Here is a 23,281-nt window from a genome sequence, read left to right on the forward strand (position 1 = left end):
CTTATGATTCAAGTGGCCGTCGTGCAAGTCCGTAACAGTCCGTGACAGCCCGTGAGTAATTAAGTCCCACTAAGTCCACAACTAATCTTGCATCAAGAACAATCCCGTAGATTATACACAGACCCTTGCTTGGCTGCAGCCAATCCAGTTAACCTGGCCATCCATCCACGACGATAGCGTCTGGTGCTAGTGCTACTGCTAATGCTACTCTGTAATAAGAGCCTGAGGATTATTCCTTGCGCAAAACAGCCATGTGCGTAAGACGATGCGACGGTGATAGTGCTTCGTCTTAATATCAAGCCTGATAAGAGCAGTACTATCCCCCAATGGATATAATGGATATTGCATATTATCAATGGCTTGGAACCCGTTAGGATGACGCACTTTCAACTTTTGAGCAGCAATGGCGCGACCCATACACATGACCATCATCTCCAGCTCGCAGTATTGAACACATAGGCTTAGGGCCTAGCGCGTTGACGTCTGGGAAACAATAGAATAAGAAAGAAATGCTACCTGTTTAACTTTCTTCGAACTTGAAAACAATCTCCACGCAGACAGTAGAAAGTGAAGAATCATGATGCAATGCGAACCACAGCACGAGCATTTCCTTCGAGTCTCCTCCCACACCAAGTTCACATGTTACCCACTCTTCGGGTGCATCCCGAAACCATCAATGTAAGATTTCCGTCCCATCTACTCATCTCATCTCACCAAAGCCAATCTGGATCATGTCATTGGAGATCTTGCATTGGAGCACAGTCGATTGGCAGACCAGATGCCGGCAATCTAATAAGGCTGCAAGCCACTCGGACTAGGCGCGGGTTGGTGCATATACGAGGTTTCGTTTTGCTCTAAGGAGTGTTCTAAGGAGGAACGCCACATTTCTCGGGTTAGGGCACGCGCGAGTAAAACAAAGCGAAGCACAGCACCTTATTTCCGCGTGTTTATAACGAGGTGGTGGTAAGACATTTCTTCTACTACCATTACCTAAACTTGGTTTTAGCGGAAAAAAAGAAGATATAGGGACTAGTCTTTGTCCATTGGGCATTTGATTAATACAATAATCATCAATCATTCGCAGTGCCGTCATACTCTTGATATGATATTCTCATGCGTGTTCTCATGCGTGTTCTCATGCAGTAAACAAAAAAAGAGCCAAATCACTTTCCGTCAATTGCCAGAACGCCACGCCAAATCCAAAGCGCTCATAGTCGCCATGACAAACAAAAAAACAAAGATGATCAACTGAGATTTCTCAGGTCCATCTCTCCATTAAAACCACGCCAGAGTCCAGGTCGATGGTAGATTAGGCCAGCGTTCTTGCCAGGCGGCAATAATCTCTGGAACTCGCTCGTCAAAACTCGCTCGAGCAGACGCACTTCCGCTGTCAAAAGCGGCCGAGCCTATCGCGCCTCGCTCCTCTTCAGCAGCGGCATTGAGAGAGTTGGCAAGATCGAGAATGCCCTGCCCGCCAATGGCGGCTTCCTCGTGGTTATCTTTAATGTCAACGTTAATCACATGCACCGGGCGATTCAACGGAGAGCCACGGTTTAGGAGGTCGTCAATGACGGCGTCCCAGCATCGCTCTTCACAGGTGAAAACTACGTCCACGACTCCGCCTTCAACGCCCTCGCTGCCCTTGTCACTGGAGTGCTGCAGCCTTGGGACTCCAACGGGCCAGTCCTGCCAACGTTCGGGGCCCCATTTGACGCCTCTATTTCTTCCTAGCATGTTCAGAATGCCATTGTTCCGATACAGTCTAGGGTCTTTTGCCTCTAATTCTTTGTACATGCTATCGTATGATGTCTTGTTGAACTGATACACGTTTGGCTGGGTGATTGTCGGACCCGGTAGCCGGACGAGAGAGCCGGTACCAAAGGAGATTACAGGGTAATTGGCTTGCGAGAGTCGGAGATGAGCTTCCATGGATCTAGATTCATATTAGGAACAACGCATAAGGGATCAGCTGCCTTTAAGACTGACCTGTTGTTGTTGCTTGCGCAGACAGTGCAGAATTTGAGCTTGTACTCTCCATTCTCATTTTGTGTCGAGCCATTCTGCTCTGTTGTCGTACCATTCGCAGTCTCCATATTGAGAAATTATCCAGGGCAGGAGGTCACGCGATTGCTACACGAAGAGAGATGTTGCATTCTCCAACTCAAGGCAGTGAGTGAATCTATTTTGAATCAATTGGCGTTAGCAATCTGTTAGAGTTTCCAGTAGTAACGTGATTAAAAAGGCAAAATTCTTCATCAGTTTGAATCGTATATTAAGTAAAAAAAAAATTTCTCATCAGAGCGCAATTGCTCAGACAGCTCCAATAAAGGGTTCATCATAGAAGAAAGGATTCACGGTGGTTTCGCAATTCATTGCCTACCTTTGATTGTATCATGTACCTGTCCGCAGTCATCCAGTATCAGCCATTAGCGGGTGCTGGCTGTTCGGCGCTGGGGCTCGTTAATTTCGCTCAAGCATAAAGCAATATTGAAGCATTGCAAAATCGTGAGGTGAAGGGGAAAAGCTGACAGTGGAGCTTTACGCGACCTACGGGTAAATATCGGATTGAGACTAGCCCAAATTTTGAGGGCATCTGTATTAGGTAATGTGACCCTCGACTGACTCTGAGCTTTGAATGATATGGACATGAGCTCTGCCATATCTTTTGTTATTTATTAATCTATGGGCTGTTTATGTTCCCCAAAATACTTTTCAGCACAAGACCTAAAGCTCACTTAGTTTCCATTACACAACTCTGGGGAAGAAAAATATCTCGCAAAGCCCCAAGGGACACGGGACGTGCAATATACGAGAGCAAGCGTATGGTACTTGATCGCCATGAGTGCGCCTCCAGCAGTACAAAGGCAGTACTTGTACAGTTCCAACTGCATGCGTCGTGCCTTGTTTGGAGCCATGCTGATGAAATTTGGTTCGCTGGAAAGATGCCCCATCCCGGTCCCTTTGTAGCTCTACGATTGGCCTGCAGGCACGCGCATAACCTGAAACGAACGACGCTTAGGCTCCTCCCAATCAGCGTCTGGCGTCGACCAACCCCTGCCCGCAGCCGCTATCCAAAAATAGAAGCACGGATGTTATTCCTCTCATGTGTTATTAAAAGCCTGCCTCAACCGCATGGAACGTGTCGGGAAGGGTTCTGGGAAATTACGCTGAAAGACACTCGTACGGTGTCTTGTGTCTTGAATATCTGGGGTTGTGCATCTCTTCTCGTTCATTTTACTCTTCAGTCCAGTCTTGGCAAGAGATCACGCAGTCTGTTTGCAGAGTTACACGCATGTGATGGTATCGTGGATCCTCCCCTCGATGTAAAGTAATATGGATTTCATGCATGGCTGTGTTGGCTTGCTCAACACACTCAGTACAAGTATGTTCCAACGTGGCATTATTTTTGCCCGAATCTCCCGCCACTCTGGGCAAAATTTCTGTCACAGCGTTTAGCATATCTCCTCATCTTGGAACCTCATGGCAACCTCGTGGCAACGTAACCATCAATGTTATTATTGGCCTGATCAACGAATAATACCACTATACAGCTCCCGGGGAATCTGACCGAGCTAACTCTGACCACGGAAATCAGAGATGGAAACGAAATTGCTACCAATCCCAATTCTGCTCGTATGAAGCCGGGCCATGTTTGAGGTTTAGAGCCCCTATGTGGGGTCAGAGCAGCAAAACCCAGACTTGCGGTTCCCACGGTCTTAGCAGTAATCCTCCATGGCGGCCGTGGTATTACGAGGTACTATTACCAGGTGATTTGGTGACAACGCTTTTCCTACGCGCCGGAGATGGTGGGACATACCTAGGTAGGTAGTAATGCTGAGATGTATCTCTCCGTCTGATACACGTATTGGCAGATGGGCACGTATTACTGCGAGTAGCTGATCTTGCATAATAATTAACGGAATTCGTCTGATGGTCTAATCTAACTGAAATATTGATCCCACCAGGTCCTACTACACTAGTACTGACTGCTTCCCTCGGCACGCCCAGTGTTGGTCATGACATGAAATAGGCTGCAGCATCCATACTCTCTAGGTTGGTGTAAGGAACACTCACCGCGCAGCGGGCATTGTGGCATATGAAAACCCGCGCAAAGAATCAAAAGTTCATGCTATTGCGATTGAACACTACGCAAAAGACTCAGCCACTTCCTTGGCACTGGTCCCGATATCGTCTTGGAGCTGCTGGTCAACGCCATCAACACCCCGCTTCTTGGAAGCAGAGCCCAGCTGTCAACTTATACCTGAGACGGGAGAGTATTACTTGCATATACCATAACGCAACGAAACAACTCAAAATTAACCATCAGCGGCTCGCCTTGCCGCTCACCCATTCTGGCGCCACCGAATCCATCCATACCAGCTCGCCCATACGTTGGTAGGCAGGCATCAAATTGTATTAGCCTCTGCTGTTCAGGCGCTGACTCGGTGGGCTAGCTACAGCTCGGCCAGTAGAATTAGCGGGCGACGCGCTGACTCCAGCAGGACGGCGACCAGATTTAGCCCTACAGCGAGCTGGACGTCGACAGCGGCTCGCCACTAACAGAGTACTAATAGAGTGCGTTTCAGCCAGCGCATGTACTTGGGCGGTACATCTCTCAGTTTCGATCGACTCCAAGCTAAACTTGTGCTCGCGAGGCAGCCTTGTGATCTCCCGCACTTACCCAGTCCCTCGCATCTTGAAATCTGCGTCAAGACCTCCAACGTCACCCGCAGCGCCTCTGCAGCAGCGCAGGGGGGCCACCGTCAATACTCGCAGTTCTGCTGTCATCAGAGCCAGCATCCCTCCAGATCACCGCCCTAGCCTCCCTCAAGCCTCTTCTGCAAACAACCCTGCTCTGACACACCAGCGACCGCTTGTCTCAGATTAGGGTTTTCTGAGCCTCCCACCTCCGCAGAGCCGATCTCTGTACTTGCTTTCGCCGACACCGAAACTCGCGCCGCTACAGGCTAGAGACACAGACGCTGTCCCAGAGGCAACCATCTTTCGCCGACGTACGCTGGAAGAATCTGGATAAAGGCCTGCTCGCCTGCCCGCGGCTGCTGAAGTTGGTTTACCACGGGCCGAGGCGTGGTGCTAGAGGCAGCAGCGCTGGATTCTCTCTGGCGGCATCGTCCTGAAGCACCTTGGAGGGATGACCGCAACCGCAACAATGTCGATGAATTCACCCACAGCAGCAGCGTCCCCGGCGGACCTAGCTTCGATGATGCCAGACCCAATCGACTCTGACCCGGCCCCTCTGAACGCTTCGACGTCGAATCGCCACAGTACATTATCCCGACCACTGTCATATGCGTCCAAGAACAGATTGTCGCAATACTCTGTCACCGGATCGCTGCCCACCCGATCGCGACCTCAGTCTCACGTGTTCCCCATGTTCCCCTCGAGTCTGGCCTACACGCAGGTGCGCGACTTCGCATATCCCATCATGCATCCTATGCACTACGGACCGCCACCCGAGCCTTCAGGCCCGCCGTCTGGGCTCACGACGCCAATGAGCGAAACCAGGCGGCTTTCCGAGCCGTCTGTCTCGTGGGACCAAAAGATGCCGTGGGATTCATGGACGCCGGATGGGTTCAACCGACCCCACGATTTACCGCCAATTCAGTTTGGAGATGGCCCTCCCTATAGCGAAGATGAAGATTTACAAAGCCCGGTGGTTTCTACAAGACACCGGAAGCACAAATCAACCTCAGCAGCTCTCCATACTGGCAGGGGGCGCACTGGTCGCGACCCTGACAGGGGCCAATCTGCCATTATTAGCTCTAGCTATGACGATAGCCAGAGCTACTACTTGGGAGTTGGCGGAGACGGAAGTGAGCGATACTATGTGAGCCATGGAGGCGAAGCGAATGGGCCTGGCGGTGAGCTTGTCACATACCCCCCAGATCAAGCACATCATGGCCACCCATATCAATATTCGCAACGGCACGAAAACGACATGGACGGATACCAATCAGATTCTAGCTGCTCGTCATCGCCGGGTGGCCCAGGAGGGGACCAATCCCGCTATTCGCGTGATTATCAATTCACCATCACCTCTCCCGACGAAGAGTTTCACGGTAAGGCCGTGGCTCTTTTCGACTTTGAACGAGAGAACGAGAACGAGCTACCACTAGTAGAAGGCCAGATCATTTGGGTGTCATATCGCCATGGACAGGGCTGGTTAGTAGCAGAGGATCCAAAAACTCAGGAGAGCGGCTTGGTTCCAGAAGAATATGTTCGATTGCTCCGAGATATCGAAGGAGGGATGAATAGCCTGACTGGAGCTCTTGTTGATACATCTGGATCTCCCAATGATGCGGGCACCCCTACCCAGACAGAGCATAACAGCCACTATGGCCACACTCCCACGCACAGCACTTCAACCAACGGATATCACCAACCAGTTGTCTCCACCTTTTCAACTTCGAGCAAAGACCTTAACCCATATCCCACGGAACAGCTTGGTATTCAAGCCGGCCAAGCCCCTCCTCAAGTTGTTCACTACCACGGGCAGAGAGGAGGAAGCCAAATCAGCACTCCTACATTAACTCAACTCCAGGAGTCTGAAACGCAAAGAAGAGCAAGTCAAGACGCAGGAAATAAATCGGAAGAATCCCCAACAACTGCGCAAGAAGAGCCGAGCGCGAAACCTACCAATACAGACGCATCTGGCGAAGCAGCAGAGGCAAGCTGATGAAAAGAGCTTGTAAGATGGCCTAACAACGGGCTGGAATGACGCTTTAAGCCAGAAATATCAAGCTTATTTTCATCATATTTCATGTATTTTAAGGCGCGGAAGAGGAATAAAGTATAAGGGATATGCTAAAGTTGTTCATGTATGGAGATGGATATATATGTCTAATTGCTTAGCATCACCCCATCAGCAGAGATCTTAGCATAGTCTAGGCTCTCTCGCGATGACTAACACGATGAATATATAAAAGAGGTACGGTGTATCTGGGCTGGCTTCAAATTAAAGGAGGATACCAGAAGGTATGCTTGCTGCTCTCTCTCACGAGACTCGGCAAGACCCCTTGGCTGCATAGGTAAGAATTCGATTGAAGTAAGAAAAAAAGGGAAGAGCGCTTTGGAGCAAACGCGATGATTGGATGATAATTCCTACGACTCTGGTGGGCTGGGCATAGTTATTTGTTTTTCTCATGTTTTTTTTTTTTTTTGTCATTTTGTTTTGCTTGGGCTGCCGCTTCTATGGTGGATGGCGTTCCATAACACACATGAGTGAGTGGTTTACTGGGGGGAATGTTGAGTTGCTAGATGAAATAAAACTAAACTGTTAACCCAAGTGGCCATCATTTGGCTATACTTCTGTCTGTCTGCTATCTTGTTTTCTTCTACAAGTGACTGGCCATATCATTTGTTCTTCTTAGCCAATGGTTGGTTGCTGATATCATAGTCTCAGACAGTGTCTCCTCGCCAGTCAGGTTGCCCAGTCTTTTGCCAACCAGTGTTTCAGGAACAAGATCTATTCGAGCACTGTTATGCCATTATTATAATCTCTGCTCTTTAAACGAAATGATGTCAGTAGCTTTTTCTTCTATAAAGTTAACTTATAACTGTTGTTTTCTCCTCACTAAATATTCGTATATTAAGGGTGCTTGTATCCTGACAACAATTAAGAATAATTGGTGAATCAGACTAAAGATGGCAGCCTCGCTAACTATTTTTGTTTTGTAATTGGATACACCCTAAAAAGTATGTGACTTGAAATGTTGATTGGAAGACGTTGATAAGTGGAAAGAAAGGTATTCTCGGCTCAGACAAAGAGACTCGTTTCTAATTGGACAAGACTAGATGAAAGAGAATTTCACTGAGACGTACCAAAATGCTGGAATAGATAGAGCGAATACTATAACAGTACAGAGATACATATAACTCTGAATCTTTACTGAAGAGAGGACTCCTTGGGTAGGCGAAGTTACAAAATCATCCAACATACTTCATATCAGCAGAATCAAATGAGAATTCTAATCCTTGCAATACAGCAGAGCTTTGTACCCATTGTTATTTAGACGGCTCCGTTCATTACCCCGGATTTTAATGGTTCCTCTTTCCTCTTAGGATGCTTAGAGACTTTAACAATGGGATAGGTATTTACTTTGAAACTATACTCCCCGAGCTCTCTCTACTCACCCAGCTAGAGTGTCAACGGTACTAATGGAAATATTCACCAATTTACAGCTGATTATAACATCACAGCTCACTGTGTTCACGCACAATTAATTAACTTAAAAACGGTTTCAATCCGTATTTTCCATTCTACCGAGTCTATGCTTAGTCCACTTATCGTTCATGCCTTTCTGTATGCAGCTTCATTCCGCCATGCAGCAGCATCGTCATCATCTTTTCATGAAAACCTCAGCTATTTTTTGGCACATCATTATTGCACCCATGCAAGAAGTCGAGGAGAGTGAAAAATGCAAAAAACAAACTCTTCTGATGCCTCGGTATCTTCTCAATTGAATGGACACAGGTTGAAGAAAATAAAATGTATGAAACAAGGAAAATAGGAGGTTTGATTTTTCTCCTAGAGAGCGCTCTTCCCAAGCGCCTAGGACTAGCCAGCGTTTCTTCCTTTTTGACGCTACCAGTCACCCAGATTTTTTGTTTTCCACACCCAACTCCCGGAACCCAGCCTCAGCCTGCTTGTTTTTTAATCCCCATTGTTATTGTCCAATATCAAGACATTTATCGGGAGGACATAGCCTTGGTGACAAGGCGCTTGAGGGCGAGCTCCTGCTTCTTCAGGTCCTCAGCAGAGGACTCGCCGAGCTCGAGAGCAGCCATAGCCTCGCTGATGGTCTGCTCGATCTTGTCCTTCTGGCCACGCTTAAGCTTGAGGGAAAGAGTGGGGTCAGAGACAATCTCCTCAACACGGCCGATGTAAGACTCAAGCTGCTGCTTGGCCTCAAATCGCTTGCTGAAAGCCTCGTCGTTGCTCTTGAAGGCCTCAGCATCGCTGATCATCTTCTCAATCTCGCTGGTAGAAAGCTTGCCAACAGAGTTGGAGATGGTGATGTTGGCACTGCGGCCAGAGGTCTTCTCGCTGGCAGTGACCTTAAGAATACCGTTGACGTCGACCTCGAAGACAACCTCGAGAACAGCCTCACCAGCCCTCATGGGAGGGATAGGAGCAAGGGTGAACTCACCCAGGGATGTGTTGTCCTCGCAGTTGACACGCTCACCCTGGTAGACGGGGAACTGAACGGTCTGCTGGTTATCGGCAACAGTGGTGAAAGTTCGCTTCTTGAGGGTGGGGACAGTCTGGCCACGGCTGATGACAGGAGCGAAGATGTTGCCCTCCATGGCGACACCGAGGGACAGGGGGACAACGTCGAGCAGGAGAAGGTCGGCGGTGTCAGCGGAAGTAGCCTTTCCGGAGAGGATACCGGCCTGGACGGCAGCACCGTAGGCGACGGCCTCATCGGGGTTGATGCTCTTCTCGAGCTTCTTGCCGTCGAAGAACTCAGACAGAAGCTTCTGGATCTTGGGGATACGGGTAGAACCACCGACGAGGACAATCTCCTCGACGGCGCTCTTCTCCATGCCGGCATCCTTGAGGACCTGAGCAACAGGCTCGAGGGTGCCAGAGAAGGCCTTGGCGTTGAGCTCCTCGAAACGAGCACGGGTGATGGTCATGGTGAAGTCCTCACCCTCGAAGAGAGAGTCAATCTCAATGGTGGCCTGGGCACCGCTGGAGAGGGTACGCTTGGCACGCTCACAAGCAGTGCGGAGTCTTCGGAGAGCACGGGGGTCGTTGCTGGGGTCCTTCTTGGACTTGCGGATGAACTCCTTCTTGCAGTGGTCCAACAGGTTGGTGTCGAAGTCCTGGCCACCCAAGTGGGTGTCACCAGCGGTAGCCTTGACAGTGAAGACACCGCCCTGGATGCTAAGCAGGGAAACATCGAAAGTACCACCACCAAGATCGTAGATCAGGACGTTACGCTCCTTCTCAGTCTTGCCGGAGCCCAGACCGTAGGCAATGGCGGCAGCAGTAGGCTCGTTGATGATACGGAGAACGTCGAGGTCAGCAATCTGACCAGCGTCCTTGGTAGCCTGACGCTGAGCGTCGTTGAAGTAGGCAGGGACGGTGACGACAGCCTTCTTGACCTTCTTGCCGAGCTTGACCTCAGCAATGTCCTTCATCTGTAGTGGTTTTCTGTTAGAAAAGTTTTCATGCAAATTTTGACCATTTTTGCCTCGGTGACACCACACTAGGCAAAAGAGGAGCGAGCAAGCTTACCTTTCCGAGGACCATGGCGGAGATCTGAGGAGGAGTGAAGGTCTTGGTCTCGCCAAGGTACTCAACCTGGACGAGGGGCTCGCCCTTTCCACCCTCAATGACGGCGAAAGGCCATGATTCAATATCCTTCTTGACGGTGGGGTCATCGAAGCGGCGACCGATCAGACGCCTTGAATGGAAAAATTTTGTTAGCTAAGCGATTTCTTGTGTAGCGGCAATGGCAAAATACACAAATTGCGAGGAAAATGGTACTCACTTGGCATCGAAGACGGTGTTTCGGGGGTTCATGGCAGCATTGTTCTTGGCAGCCTCACCAATGAGACGCTCCTTGTCGGTGAAAGAGACGAAGGAGGGGGTGGTGAAAGAACCCTGCTCGTTGGCAATGATCTCGACATTGGTACCCTCGTAGATGGCAACGCAAGAGTAGGTGGTACCTGCAGAGCGGATTCGAGGTTAGTTATGCAGATTCAAGACACAATCTCGATGATTGGCGACTGGAATTGAGAGGAGAGAAAGCAGGAAAAGTTTGCTTCTGCGTCCTCTCGCTCTGGATTTGCTCGCTCAAAGAGGGGCATCTCGACGAGGAGATTGAAAAAGGTTTGTGCGCAACGTACCCAGATCGATGCCGATGGCACCGTCGTACTGTTCTTCCGCCATTTTTTTTAAGGAATTTGAAGAAGAAAAGAAGAAAAAAAGGTCCTTCAAACTTGTGTGAAGGAAAAGATGAAGGATGAGATGGGTATGGAGAGAAGGGAAAGAAAAAATAAGAGCAACGTGGGGTTGGTAGCAAGAAATACTTCCCACACCACAAATTTCTGCCGCTCTACCGTTTCCTGCGAACTTTTTTTTTTTTTTTTTTTTTTCTTTTCTCCCCTCAGTCGGCAAGCAAATGTGCATCCAATGTGGGGCAAGCGATAAGTTCTACCATAGGTCCCTCATTCCACTAGGCCCATCTAGGACAAGCCGTTTGTTAAAATTTTCTTTCGCCGCTTGAGCTTTTGAGCCAATCAGTGGCGATGCAGATGGAAATTTTTCGTGGGCGCCTTTTTTTGCCATTGAGGCGTTGCTGGGGCGAAGTGTTGATGTCCGATATATGAAGTTGCGGAGTGCACGATGTAAATAGAATACTAGTAGATTTTCCCGTTTCCTATTAGATAATGTGACTACTGAAGCACAGTGTGGTGGTAAAGCTATGCGCGATAGATCTTTCTTCCAGACTCCCATTGCTGCCCTCTTCCCCCGGACAGCCAGACGATGGTCGCTTTTACAGCCCTTTGGCCCTTGCCAGGATACCCACCGTCTCTGCGACGCCCTCAGCTATAGACATGCCCTTGGGCTCCCAGCCAAGATACTTCTTGGCCCTCTGCGCCTCTCCCCTCGAGCTGTACGCATATGTGTGTATTATCAGGTTATCTCCCTTCAGCTCTCTCAGCTCAGCAAGGCTGTATTGCTTAACTGTAACCTTGTTGCTGTAGCCTTGCTTCTTGATTTCTTCCACAACCTTTTCTGCAAGCTGCAAAAAGGAATGGGTGCCACTGGCGGCAAAGAAAAAGCCTCTGATGCCGAAAATCTCCGGGTTACTGTTCTTCGAGGGGTCTTGAGTCGCATCGACAAGCTTGATATACAGGTCCCCTAGGCTATGAACGTCGACGTGGTCCCACTCGGTCTTCCCAGGCTTGACCACGGGCACGTATCCGTCGGAAAGGCCCGCCTCTATGAGATATGGTAGCTGGACGCTTGTCTGATTGCCAACGCCAGACCCTTTGCCGTAGATGAGAGGCGGACAGATGATTGTGGGCTTGACTGCATCAGAAGCGGCATTTTGGATAATCTTATCAACATCTCTGTGAATTCCATCATCGGGAAAATTCAACATGCGATCGACGCCGTCGAGGTCGTTGTAAATATGCTCGGGATGAGGGCCCTCCCCTGCCCTGTTGTTGACATGGTCGTACCAGGTCAGAATGGCCGTGCCAGACAGGTGTAACCAGTACCCAGGCTTTTCTGCGGTGTGGCCCTCCTTCAGGCCCTTGGCAATCGCACGAGCACTAGTGGCGTGGTCAGATGAGTCTGCGGTGTCTGGATCGTTTTATAAGCTGAAATTCGCAATCGTGTTGTTTGTCTCTTGTAACATACGGATAACGATATCTGCCTCGGCGGCGGCCTTCTCAATGACATCGGTGTCTTCGAGAGCGCCATAGGCAAATTTGGCGGTTGGGTATTTCGCCTTTACTAGCTGGGCACGTGCTTCGTCGCGAACAAGAACGGTATATTCGTAGTCCTTGTGAGCGTTGTAGACGTAATCAAAGACCGTGCCTCCAACATATCCTGGCTAATATTAGTCTCGAAATCATAGATGCTGAGATTGTCAGTTGCCAATTACCAGTAACGCCAGTCCTATTAGTAGTAGTATCTCTGCGTTAGCTGATCCAGGCTCTAATAAGTGACAGATAGGCGGGGCGCTTCATCCAGCATGTGGGGGAAACATACAGAAACACTTTGACGGCCATGATGGGCAACAGTACGAAGCTTTAATGCGTCAATGAGAAGCGTATATCTCGGAAGACCCGAGAAAATCTAGACTGAGAACACCGGCACTCTATACAGTCTGGGCAGCGAAGGCTCAGCAAAGGCTTATATAGTTTCCATGTGATATATGCACGCATCCCGCGTAAAACTCCTGCCAACTTCGGTTCAACTGAGCTGCGCGTAATTTTTCTCAAACAAGGAGGGTGGCATTCAGGAGCTAACTGCGCAGACATCTCACATGGTGATATCATCTCTAGCCCTGGCGCCGCTTCTATCGTATTCCATCTACTCTTCGCAATGCAGATTGGTAAAGATATGTAGCCAACACAATGTGACAGATGATATCAAACATCGAAAAGCATCCAGCTATAGGTGCTAGGCTATTGAGAAGTGGACATGCCTCCTTTTTAAACGGCGACCACTGACTTTCTCAGCTGATGGTTGCAGCGATCTCTAAATCTTTATGGTAATAGTATCCCCACGTTGTTAGCCCCTGCATGGCAACTCGTAGAAGCGCCGCAAAATTACTACATGCGGGCAGTGATCATTCAAATAACCTTGAAGATAGCGCGGCTATACCCAAAAGAACATCATGGCTTGCAACCAAGGAGATTTTATTGCCAAACTCAATTCCGCAAGCCTCGGAATATCTACTGCCTCGAATTGGATGTCCTTCGCATCGTTCAGCCCCGCCTACATGCATGTAGTGCAGCCAACAACCAATTGGTCCCGAAGCACTACTATACCTACTCTGTAGTAGCCCTTACAATTGGAAACGTGAGACGTCGATGCAAGAGCCAACAATTTTGTTCAAAGTACATGTACCACAGTATCGTACGTAGTATTGCCAGTGGAGCTGGTGAATTAGACTTTGAGTGTGTTCCCAAACCCCCTCCCCAGTGCTTCTCTACCCCTCCATCTGAATCTCCTCAATTTCCGAGATCTATTTGCTCGACTTGGGAAACATTAAGATTTGCCTACAAGGATACCATCCATAGCCATGCCTGACTACACGTACAAAAGCTCTGGAACCAATAGCCAGGTCTGCCATTCCCGACCCCCTGCCTGGATCAGAGATGGATCTCATACTAACGCCTCGTAGGGTAACCACTACTGCGCTCGGGATTACGGAAGCAGTGCTTCCAATTCCAACTCCTACCACTACTCTAACCAGTAAAGATACGCATATCCTTGAATTCAGGCCAGAAATCTAACAAGAAGGCTGCAGGGACGGCTCCTACTACTACTCCAACTCGAACGGTAGCACATACTACAACAATGGCGCTGGGAGCTCCACTTACACTTCTCCCAGCGGAAACTCGACTACACAATCCGGAGGCAGCAACAGTAGCAAATAGAAAGCTAGGCTGTTAAAACATCGTTTGAAGGAAAATTTAGAGAAAAAAATCTTGGGCTGGATATTTGGACGAGAGAATGATGGGTATTGCCAGGCCTGGTGTAAAATTGTAGGGCTTTCGCTATATAATGGGACTGCCACCACCATAGTGCAAATGAATCAATTGACTTCTCTACATACAAACAGTGACCAATATGTAAACCGTTTCTTCTTATAAATTTCATCTCATCTGATCAAGTACCATCTGAATCCTGAGCAGGCCTCGTATGTTAAATCTCCTAAATCCTTCCATGCTGCAGTGTTATATAAAAAGCAAAAAATTCCTCTTAGCCTAGAAAAACGAGCGACCGAGAAAGCAAACAAGCAACAGTTAAGTAATTCCTCGAAAAGAAAAAAGAAAAAGAAAAAAGAAGAAGAAAAAAGAAGAAGAAGAAGAAGAAGAAGAAGAAGAAGAAGAAGAAGAAGAAGAAGAAGAAGAAGAAGAAGAAGAAGAAGAAGAAGAAGAAGAAGAAGAAGAAGAAGAAGAAGAAGAAGAAGAAGAAGAAGAAGAAGAAGAAGAAGAAGAAGAAGAAGAAGAAGAAGAAGAAGAAGAAGAAGAAGAAGAAGAAGAAAGTAGTAAGAAATAGAAGGAATAAACCCTGAGAGAAGAAAAGAAAAAAAGAAAGAAAAAAAAATAGGAGAGATGTAGAGTCGTCAATTGAAATTGCACTCAGAGGTGGCCTGAAAAATGAAGGGACAGGAAGATGATCAAGACCGTGTAGATGAACGTCTCGACAAGAAGCTGCTGCATGAGCATGCCTCGCTGCTCTTTGGTAAAGCCTTTCATCTCGCCAAGTGCGTACCAGCAAACGGTCGAGTCAAATTTGCCGAGGAGAGCAAGGAATCCTATCAAGGGAAAAACGATAGAGGAGAGAACGATTACAATGAACAAGACTTTACGCTTGTGTTCCATTTCTTCAGGAGAACGGCGACGATCCATGATTTCTCCGCGAGCGGATTCGATCAGCTCGGCCTCGGAGGGAGTCAAGACGCCTCCAGTCTCGTTTCTGGACAAGGCCCATATCTGATTGCTGTTCTGAGACTTGGATGGCGGAGCTTTGATTCGGAGACATTTAGCTCCCAAGGCGGCTGCAGCTTTGAAGTGGCCAAAACGAGCTGGCTGAGGTTTCTGAGATTTCGGACGGAGAGACAGCTTGGATCTCAAAGAGCCCAGAATAGCCGAAGATGGACTCGGTGTATTATCGACGAAATCAAACTCAACTGCAGCCGTAGGATTAGCGAGAGAACCATCAAAACGTATCAATCATTCGTGAATAGTGATTAACTTACCAGTTGGACGGGTATTGGTTATTTGATCTCGAAACACTGCCGTAGAGGGACGTGTCACGGGAGGATTGTTGGAGCCGCCAAAGCGGTAGCCGCCAGAAGAAGACGGGCCGGCCTCGTTGGAATAGCCCGACCAGAGAGGTCCAAGTCTGGCTCTCTGAGCAAAAGAGTCAGCTTCATCTGCGTTGCGGTATCTTTGAGAGCCATAAGTTTTAGCAGCCTCTTTCAAGTCGATCAGTTCGAATGGCAAACGAGAGAATGCGTTGGTAGAATCGTCGCTAGGCAGTGTCGTATCCTTAATTCGAGTTTCGCAAAATGCCTGGTCAAACTCATTTACTGTCTCATTATGACGAATGACTTGGGGCCAGACAGTCTCGGCGGAATCGGTTCGTGTCAGGGCTAGAGTAGTGTCTGCCTGCGCTTGAACATTTTTGCTCGAGCTTGCAGGCTGATAATCATCAGGGCCGTCTTCTAACTCCGTAATACGACCCGAGGTCTTCCAATTGGGAGGAGTCAAAAAAGGATTTGAGGGCCGCCGAAAAGGAGCCGCAGCGCGAGTAGCAGGCTGAAAAGCCTCGCGTACGGTTCTCTGCTGACGTTGATAAACGGCCGGGGCTCCATACTGATTACCAACACGAGGTTTGGCCTGAGCAAAAGTTTCGGCGTAGTAGCCTTTGAGATGATGGATAGATCGATTGCGTCGGTGTGAAATCTTACCAACGGCGTTGTAGCTCTTGGCTGGGTAGGGATGCTCTTCAATAAAATCAGAAACATCCGCAAGGCTGCTGCCCGTGCCTTTGATGAGATTGAGCTCGGATTGGTCTGCAGCTCCGCCAACAGGTCCAGTGGTGACAGTTTGCCAATCGGCATCTGTACCTTCATCGGTGTGAGCTCGTGGCCGGCATTCACCATTTTCTGCTTTGGTAGTCTCTGGGCTGCGCTCGCTGCCAAGCTGATGTTGAGCTCTTCGGCCTCTAGTTACCGGAATTCGGACCTCATCATCAACCTTCTAGGTCGATAGAACCGCGGTCGGATTGTAAAAGGCAGTCTTGCTGGGCATAGTAGACTCTTTTGATTCAAATTTGGCTCGCATGCTCAAGCCTCTTTCCTTGTTCGTAGTTGTAGGGCGAGACGTGGAGTCTTTTGTTTCTCGTGTACTGGATGGATGCAGAAAGGTAGAGTAGGCCTCCCCATCGTACTTGAAATGATCTGTACTCTCGCTGCTCGAAGTCTTGGAATTAACTGGGAAGCCTCGACGTCCTGTTGGCCGAGATGGGCCTGTTTCATGGACTCCTACTCCATAGACGGGCTGTCTGATGAACTCAGTGTGTCCATGGTGAACAAAGGCTGAGCCATAGTTCGCGTCTTGGTCCACTCTGATGGGATTTGCTTCATGCTCTCCCGAACGGTTAGAGAAGCCAAACGCGTCAAATGGAGTACCGGGCCTCTTGAAAGGCGGCTTGATTCCTTTTCCTTTAACGTCGTCGCCACCATCTTCATCGTCAGTGTCAGGGACGAGTCCCAGACTCTTCAGCGTGACCTTGGCCTTTGGGGGGCCGGTTACTTGATAGTGACGCTCATCATCACCAGCAACGGTCTCCCATTCAGATCGTGCTTCATCGCGATCTACCTGGGAAGACGGTTTGGACTTGGTAAGACTGCGTCCCATGCCCCATGGCGATGGGGATGGCTGCGAGGGTGTTTGCTCCGAAATAGGAGCTTGATTGCCATCTTGCTTCAAAAAATCATCATAAGGAGAGTCTTCATGAAGCGGAATGTCATGCATATCAGATGCAGCGAATGGATCATCGCTTGAATGAGCTCTGGCTACATCCTGTTGGTAGCTAGTAGGAATATGGACAATAGTTGGTTTGCTCCATCCATATCTTGGAATAGAAGACTTTTGTCTGTTAGTATCGTAGAAAATAGAAATGGATTGATAAGAAGAGGGCATACCTCGGCGAAGTTGATAGGCATGTTGGCTATTGCATAACTTGGAAGCTTCCAGAGTATTTATTGATTGCTTGAACTCTTTTTTCTTGATGATAGCCTTTGTAGAGCTGAAAGGCGAGGCAAGGTTTGATGCCTGAAAGAGAGAGATGGCTGGCGCTGAACGACTCGCCTTTTGAGAACTATTCAAAGATAGGAGATGAAAGTCTCGGGGGAGATCTGATAGCTTCTGAATCGTGGGATGCCTGATGAAGCCAGCAATCTTGCTTGAGTTGTGATGATGGCTGTAGTGATGACTATGATGATGATATGATGGAAATAGGATGAAGAAATTCTAGAGCTCAGGCCCAAGCCCAAGACTAACGAAAAGAAAAAGTTTGGATAACACGTGAACGCGGTTTGTGATGTTAATTATCAGCGGAAGCAGTGTGGTTGATGAGGTGGAGAAAAGAAAGAAACCCGCTCGTTATGTTGAGAGAGAGAGAGGGAGAGAGAGGGAGAAGGGGGGGGGGGGGGGAGTTCCTGGGGAATAATTTTGAGGGGGGAAAGCAACAGCTGTGAGCTGGCCAGCTGGCAGAGGGGAGCGAGTGATTGTGGGCACGGTCAAAATTCAAGCGAAAGCCCTAACAAATCTGTTTATCTGCAAGTATTTGTTTATTTACAGCAGGCGCGTCTAATTTGACAAATCTTTTGCGCCCAACTGTATGATTTTCCTACGCCCTACGCGATTTGCCTCATCTCAACAGTAACATCTACTGATCCACCCAAGTATCTGCATTGCAGCAGAGTACCATTGGGCACGTAATTGCATTACGGAGGTTATAGTTCTTTGCTCTTAGTACGGTATGGGACACCTAATTGAGATACGGCTGTGTATATCTTTAGAACTTCTAGATCTTATGCATCAACATATTAAAAAATAGCCATACTAGGGTGGAACGATAATTTCGTGTAGATGATAGCATCATTACTATTTCGGTGTGGGGTAGATGGGCCGCTATCACCTAGTAGTAGTAGTTTCGTTGCTATTTTTGACGTAGCTTTTGGACAGCTGGTGCTGACACTAACTGACTTTGTTTATCTAGGCTATGCTCATGCTTGATCTATTGTAGAGATGCTCTTCGACTGCCAAAAGAATACCTTTGGCGCAATTGCTGCGTTGTGGAGAAACGTCCCTTATAGTGGAATGCGACATGCAAGGAGTTCGTCGGGCATGAGTTTATACGTCAAGAAAGATACGAGACAATTCAGTCGTTATCACACTTGATTGGGAAGTATGTATGCATAATCGAAAGCTTGCTTTGAATAGCTGCCGGCCATATACTGTACATACTTGTAGTTCTTGTTGATGTGCTACGACCTGCTGGGTTGGTGGATATGGTGTTGATGCTAGTGCTGTTAGTACGACCACCACCTCCGACTAAATCATGGAGCCCTTGAAGCCTTTTTACCTTATCCGTCCCACAAGCCAATCAGCCCGCCAGGGTCCTTTGGCTCTGCCAATCACCCACTCTGCTAAATCGGCATCCGAGGTATTATGGCACTAAAAGGGAACCGAATCCTTGCGATTGGTCTTACGCGATACTAGAAGACTGGAAGTTTGTCACTCTCTTACACACTAGCAGCAACAGCACGGGCAGGCCCCTGTTAAATCACGCTCGAGATCTTCGAGCCCGACTCTGTCTTTGAGTCCAACCGTCGGCTGCTCTTTTCAATACGGCTCCATCGGCGAAGCCAAATAGACCTCCTCGGCCAGCCCAGCGATCTGTCTCCCCTTTGCCATTAGCAGGCGGCATTGAGGCTGGCCACAGAGGCATTCGTTATGGCTTTGCCCGGTCGATCGTCGCGTTGGGACGTGCTTCCAGATGAGATCGTGCTCCAGATCATTAGCTGTAAGAGCTCCACCTGCCCCTCCACTATCTCGTCGTCTCCGTAGATTGGGAAAACGAGGCCAGTGCTCACTGTTTCTGTCTTTGTTGCCATCAGATCTCGATCCTTTCCACATCACCAGACTGCAGCTTGTATCGCGGAAGCTTCAGAAGCTCTGCCTCGACGATGAGCTGTGGAAGCGCCGCTGCTTCGAGGAATCATCATGGTACCAACGACTGAAGAGCCGCCGTCGACTTATCTCTCCTAGCGAACCCGACGACAAGCCTCGAGATGGAGCGGTGCTGCTAAATCCAGAAGCCAGCGGCGACACAGGCGCCGGTGATAAAGAGACTGCGAATGGAGATGAAAACAGCCCCGAATCGACACAGAGGCGACAGCGGAGCCGCCGAAGGCAAGAACTTCAAGACATGGCCAACTGGGACCCAACGTTTCCCGGCGAACGAGTGTGCTGGTACAGCGAGTATATTCAACGCAATGGTCCTACATGTGTCAACTGGCTGCAAACCCCTCGGATACGCGATCGGGGAATCGAGGCCATTATCGAGGCCAGAGGGATGGAGCTGTACTACCCATACGACGGAAACGACGGTCTCGGCACCATGCTGGCCGTATCACCGCTCGACGACGGCTCAATATGTTTGTGGGACGTCAAAGGGACACGGAATAAGCCAGGCTCAATTCTTGCAACAAGCAAATCCGATATACTTTTCATCGATGGGCCGGGAAGCCAAAATACCAGACGTTCTAAGAGAGTTGACACAGGGGTTACAGAGTGCGTTAGCGTAGACAACCACAGGCATCGTGCATATTTTGCCGTACAAAGCCGTGAGTCGATGAGACGCCATGCCGGAATTGGCACATTGAGATGACGGGTACTGACATCTGGCTGCAGATTTGATCGAAATCGACCTCGAACGCCTAGAAGTCGTGAGCCACGAATCATTTGAATGGTCCATAACCGCACTCTCAAAGATCCAAAATGATGTTCCTCTTACAGTTGGAACATCTCTTGGTATCCATCTATTCGATCCTCGCGCAAGAGCTCGGGCAGCCCAGGTAACGGTAGAACGCGTGGATCAGAACGATATATTCAAGTCAATATTCGACCCGACACCATTGCTCCCCTACGCGCCGCTCTCTCAACCTACTCCCGTCAGCATTGTACACCTCCCACTGCATGGATCGCGAGATTTAGTATCACACGATATCTACGTGGCCGGTAGATTCTCCAATATATTGCATTACGATCGCCGCAGGTTCCCTGTTATTATGGACTCAATCTACTCGGGAGCTATGATCAACAGTATGGCGGCGACTCCTCATCCATTCTCCTGTTTAGATAGCGAAATCAGGCGGCACGGTGAGCTCAGCGCAGAACAGGTAGCCAAATCGAAAGAAGGGAGCGAAGGTTGGACGCTGGTGGCAGGAGGAACATACAAATCTAAGGGCTCTCTTGAAATCTTTGGTCTCAGCCAGGCGGTTGCCGGCCCATTTGGTCGCGAGATGATGCAGAATTCTACCATGAAGAATAGGCAAACTGCTGCGTCCGCTTCAATTCTATCAGTTGCCAATCACGGGAGCAAGATTGTATTTTCGGATGGAGCTGGCTTCATCAAGTGGTTTGAAAGAGACGGCTTAACAGAGTGCCGCCAGCTAAGGATTGGCCACTGCGAAGGAGACGATGCTCCATCGCTATTCGCTTCGATGAGTGCAGCCGGCGAACTCGCACGTAAAATCGTCTCGACAAAATCAAGAGAAGCCCCAGATCGGCCCAATGACGACAATGTTCTATTCTGGACAGGAGAAAGATTAGGGATGGTCAGCTTTACGCCAACGCCACTCTATCATTCCAAGGATTTTGAAGACGAGCAGGACCTTGACGCCCTGGCTGAGGAAGAAGAGAGGAGACGCTATGCAGATCAGATGCGTGAGGCTTTGGATCTGCAGGCGGATGAGGTTAGATACATGAATACATTTGGAAGCGGAGGCCCTCGCGAATGAGGACATGGGGTTGAATAGCATATTACGATTTCCCACCAAGTTTACAAATGGTGGACATTTTTTTTTTTTCTTTTTTGGGAGAAGAAAATAGGGAGCCATCACGACACCTGGCTATCCGTCCAACAGGAAGGGAGAGATTGCATAGCGCTACATAAATTCATACCTGGCGACCAATAGCTGTCAGTCGAACAAAAAGAGAATCAAATGACCTGTGATGACCGCCATCAAGTAGTGTTAATTAACGAATATTACTCACCTAATGAGAATTCAGACCCCTCAGAAGCATAAATTTGCTGCGACGCTACATGTGCCTTCGCTTACTATTGATCCTGTGATTCGCTTTATATTTGATAACATGATGCTGATAGGATAGCTAGCCCGCGCCTTGCACACAGGCCGCAGGCCGCAGGCTACACTACCAACCAGCAGCGAGCCAATGAGACGGAACACACTACAATCTTTCTATTACAGACGAGGGAACTGGTTGGTGACTGCATGTGCCTACTGAGATGGAGATTCTGCGACTTCACCGCAAACACTATTGGGCTAGCGCTGGCCTACATGGCTAGGCTACCTTGCCTCACCTTATTATGTGCTACCTACTAGGCCTAGTATTTTTTCTTTCTTTTCAGGGCTTGAGGCTACTGTTTTCAAGATTACTGGACGAATTCCCTAAATGATCACGTTCGGTGGGCAAGGCAGAAGCAGGCAGCCAATCATGGGACGCTGAAAGCCGCATCATGTCCTATGACGACGTGGCCAGCGCTGTACTTCCTTCCCGTCGACACATCCGCCTAGAAAGTCCACGGTACGAGTCTGTGTGTGGCTGGTTCAAAATTATGCGGCCTCAATATGGAAAGTGAAAAAAAAAAAAAAAAAAAAAAAAAAAAAATCAGAACAAAGGAAAAGAAAATCACAAACAGAGGTGGCGAAAGATTACGGTTACGGGTGAAATACCTAGGATCCAAAAGAAACGCCCAGGTCAAGAGGATGATGTTGGATTTTGGCGTTTCCACGGCCGGTCATCTGACACGAGACACGAGACTTGCATGTCGGTAGCTTGGAGTCGACTGCCGGCAATGGTTGATGTGTGCAGTGCTGCCTGCTGTCTGCTTGAGTAGAGAAGAGAACAAAGCTCGGATGCAGATTGCAGGCTGTGATGCGAAGGGCAGATGGCAGAAGTATGTTCAGCAGTACTGCTGCTGCTGTATCACAAAGCTCACATTGGATGGGCGGACAAGGGAATAGCACGAGCAAGGATTCCATCTGTGCCAACGCGCTGCTGCATCTGCCTCCACTGCGGTGCAGATGAAGACGCTAGCAGGACCAGCGTCTTGTAGTGCCATTGTGGGAGCGCATTGTGTACAGTATGTGCGTTCACTGCTGCCCGTCAGTGCTCATGCAGAAGAGGAGCCTTGGTGTTGTAGCCAGTCCTGGCTGGGAGGCGGCTCAACGCTGTTTCTCTCCCAATACGACATGTGCAGCAGTCCGTAGTGGTAGCACTCACCCACCTAATACTGGGTAGAGTTTTATTCCTTGAAGAATTCGCAGAACTGACGCCGTTGGATGGCGACACAAAGCTCTGCTGCTGCATTCCCAACTGCCGTATTAGCGCACGCTCATGTAAGTGCTACTACCATTTGGTCTTGGGATTGCCGCAGTCACCAAGAGCCCGCCAAGTATCCGAACTCCGGATCTAGAGACCCCCTTCGCCGCGCGCCCTCCACGGCCCCGATTCTCGTCTGCTCTGCTCATGTCCATGGAGCAGTGAAGAAACTTCACTGTGCTGGTCTGGCCTGTTCCCAGCATCGCCGCACGCAGAGAGCCTGGAACCCACTAAGCGGCCCTTGGTGCATGTCTTCTGCATCCTGCAGCTGCATACACCGCTCCACGGCCCAATGATGGCCGCCCACAGGGCGTGGATTCTGTCCAGCAGCGGGCCCTAGACGGGGGATGGAATATTT

The 23,281-nt window shown here is 49.1% G+C and overlaps 11 protein-coding genes across 11 annotated transcripts; 4 read left to right on the forward strand and 7 right to left on the reverse strand.

Moving 5' to 3' along the window:
* Positions 1–938: 938 nt before the first annotated feature.
* On the reverse strand, positions 939–2,486 carry SSU72 (RNA polymerase II subunit A C-terminal domain phosphatase). Its single transcript, XM_024910618.2, has 3 exons — positions 2,381–2,486; positions 1,987–2,179; positions 939–1,933 (listed from the first exon to the last, which is right to left on the reverse strand). The coding sequence occupies exons 2-3, from the start codon at positions 2,091–2,093 to the stop codon at positions 1,276–1,278; spliced, it is 765 nt and encodes a 254-aa protein (XP_024760196.1). The 5' UTR covers positions 2,094–2,179; positions 2,381–2,486; the 3' UTR covers positions 939–1,275.
* A 1,640-nt stretch (positions 2,487–4,126) lies between these two features.
* TrAFT101_005698 (uncharacterized protein) lies at positions 4,127–4,560 on the forward strand (the record flags this gene model as incomplete). The annotated part of the gene is made up of 2 exons (XM_066127566.1): positions 4,127–4,395; positions 4,455–4,560. The coding sequence occupies 2 exons, from the start codon at positions 4,127–4,129 to the stop codon at positions 4,558–4,560; spliced, it is 375 nt and encodes a 124-aa protein (XP_065983677.1).
* A 592-nt stretch (positions 4,561–5,152) lies between these two features.
* TrAFT101_005699 (uncharacterized protein) lies at positions 5,153–6,697 on the forward strand (the record flags this gene model as incomplete). Its single annotated transcript, XM_066127567.1, has 1 exon — positions 5,153–6,697. The coding sequence occupies one exon, from the start codon at positions 5,153–5,155 to the stop codon at positions 6,695–6,697; it is 1,545 nt and encodes a 514-aa protein (XP_065983678.1).
* Positions 6,698–8,709: 2,012 nt separating this feature from the next.
* Positions 8,710–10,921, reverse strand: SSB1 (Heat shock protein ssb1; the record flags this gene model as incomplete). Its single annotated transcript, XM_024900170.1, has 4 exons — positions 8,710–10,167; positions 10,265–10,433; positions 10,521–10,698; positions 10,879–10,921. 4 exons carry the CDS (start codon positions 10,919–10,921, stop codon positions 8,710–8,712), a joined length of 1,848 nt encoding a protein of 615 aa, XP_024760198.1.
* A 264-nt stretch (positions 10,922–11,185) lies between these two features.
* TrAFT101_005701 (uncharacterized protein) lies at positions 11,186–11,488 on the reverse strand (the record flags this gene model as incomplete). Its single annotated transcript, XM_066127568.1, has 1 exon — positions 11,186–11,488. The coding sequence occupies one exon, from the start codon at positions 11,486–11,488 to the stop codon at positions 11,186–11,188; it is 303 nt and encodes a 100-aa protein (XP_065983679.1).
* Positions 11,489–11,528: 40 nt separating this feature from the next.
* TrAFT101_005702 (uncharacterized protein) lies at positions 11,529–12,774 on the reverse strand (the record flags this gene model as incomplete). Its single annotated transcript, XM_024908135.2, has 4 exons — positions 11,529–12,343; positions 12,401–12,592; positions 12,648–12,661; positions 12,755–12,774. 4 exons carry the CDS (start codon positions 12,772–12,774, stop codon positions 11,529–11,531), a joined length of 1,041 nt encoding a protein of 346 aa, XP_024760199.1.
* Positions 12,775–13,687: 913 nt separating this feature from the next.
* TrAFT101_005703 (uncharacterized protein) lies at positions 13,688–14,334 on the forward strand. Its single transcript, XM_024905226.2, has 3 exons — positions 13,688–13,835; positions 13,896–13,966; positions 14,022–14,334. Exons 1-3 carry the CDS (start codon positions 13,794–13,796, stop codon positions 14,149–14,151), a joined length of 243 nt encoding a protein of 80 aa, XP_024760200.1. The 5' UTR covers positions 13,688–13,793; the 3' UTR covers positions 14,152–14,334.
* Positions 14,335–14,794: 460 nt separating this feature from the next.
* Positions 14,795–16,388, reverse strand: TrAFT101_005704 (uncharacterized protein; the record flags this gene model as incomplete). The annotated part of the gene is made up of 3 exons (XM_066127569.1): positions 14,795–15,410; positions 15,480–16,122; positions 16,194–16,388. 3 exons carry the CDS (start codon positions 16,386–16,388, stop codon positions 14,860–14,862), a joined length of 1,389 nt encoding a protein of 462 aa, XP_065983680.1. The 3' UTR covers positions 14,795–14,859.
* Positions 16,389–16,485: 97 nt separating this feature from the next.
* Positions 16,486–18,164, reverse strand: TrAFT101_005705 (uncharacterized protein; the record flags this gene model as incomplete). The annotated part of the gene is made up of 2 exons (XM_066127570.1): positions 16,486–17,362; positions 18,151–18,164. 2 exons carry the CDS (start codon positions 18,162–18,164, stop codon positions 16,486–16,488), a joined length of 891 nt encoding a protein of 296 aa, XP_065983681.1.
* A 703-nt stretch (positions 18,165–18,867) lies between these two features.
* TrAFT101_005706 (uncharacterized protein) lies at positions 18,868–21,590 on the forward strand. The gene is made up of 3 exons (XM_024900192.2): positions 18,868–19,318; positions 19,413–20,141; positions 20,209–21,590. Exons 1-3 carry the CDS (start codon positions 19,249–19,251, stop codon positions 21,315–21,317), a joined length of 1,908 nt encoding a protein of 635 aa, XP_024760202.1. The 5' UTR covers positions 18,868–19,248; the 3' UTR covers positions 21,318–21,590.
* Positions 21,591–22,033: 443 nt separating this feature from the next.
* On the reverse strand, positions 22,034–22,663 carry TrAFT101_005707 (uncharacterized protein; the record flags this gene model as incomplete). The annotated part of the gene is made up of 2 exons (XM_066127571.1): positions 22,034–22,111; positions 22,541–22,663. 2 exons carry the CDS (start codon positions 22,661–22,663, stop codon positions 22,034–22,036), a joined length of 201 nt encoding a protein of 66 aa, XP_065983682.1.
* Positions 22,664–23,281: the final 618 nt, after the last annotated feature.

The sequence above is a fragment of the Trichoderma asperellum genome, chromosome 3 (assembly GCF_020647865.1).
Source record: "Trichoderma asperellum chromosome 3, complete sequence".
Classification (NCBI taxonomy): domain Eukaryota; kingdom Fungi; phylum Ascomycota; class Sordariomycetes; order Hypocreales; family Hypocreaceae; genus Trichoderma; species Trichoderma asperellum.

Coding starts and splice junctions, on each gene's coding strand:
- TrAFT101_005706 (XM_024900192.2), top strand. CDS start 19,249: ATGGCTTTGCCCGGTCGATCGTCGCGTTGGGACGTGCTTCCAGATGAG. Junction 19,319..19,412: donor CGTGCTCCAGATCATTAGCT/GTAAGAGCTCCA, acceptor TGTTGCCATCAG/ATCTCGATCCTTTCCACATC. Junction 20,142..20,208: donor ATATTTTGCCGTACAAAGCC/GTGAGTCGATGA, acceptor ATCTGGCTGCAG/ATTTGATCGAAATCGACCTC.
- SSU72 (XM_024910618.2), bottom strand. CDS start 2,093: ATGGAGACTGCGAATGGTACGACAACAGAGCAGAATGGCTCGACACAA. Junction 1,934..1,986: donor TGCGCAAGCAACAACAACAG/GTCAGTCTTAAA, acceptor ATATGAATCTAG/ATCCATGGAAGCTCATCTCC.
- TrAFT101_005703 (XM_024905226.2), top strand. CDS start 13,794: ATGCCTGACTACACGTACAAAAGCTCTGGAACCAATAGCCAG. Junction 13,836..13,895: donor GCTCTGGAACCAATAGCCAG/GTCTGCCATTCC, acceptor AACGCCTCGTAG/GGTAACCACTACTGCGCTCG. Junction 13,967..14,021: donor TCCTACCACTACTCTAACCA/GTAAAGATACGC, acceptor AGAAGGCTGCAG/GGACGGCTCCTACTACTACT.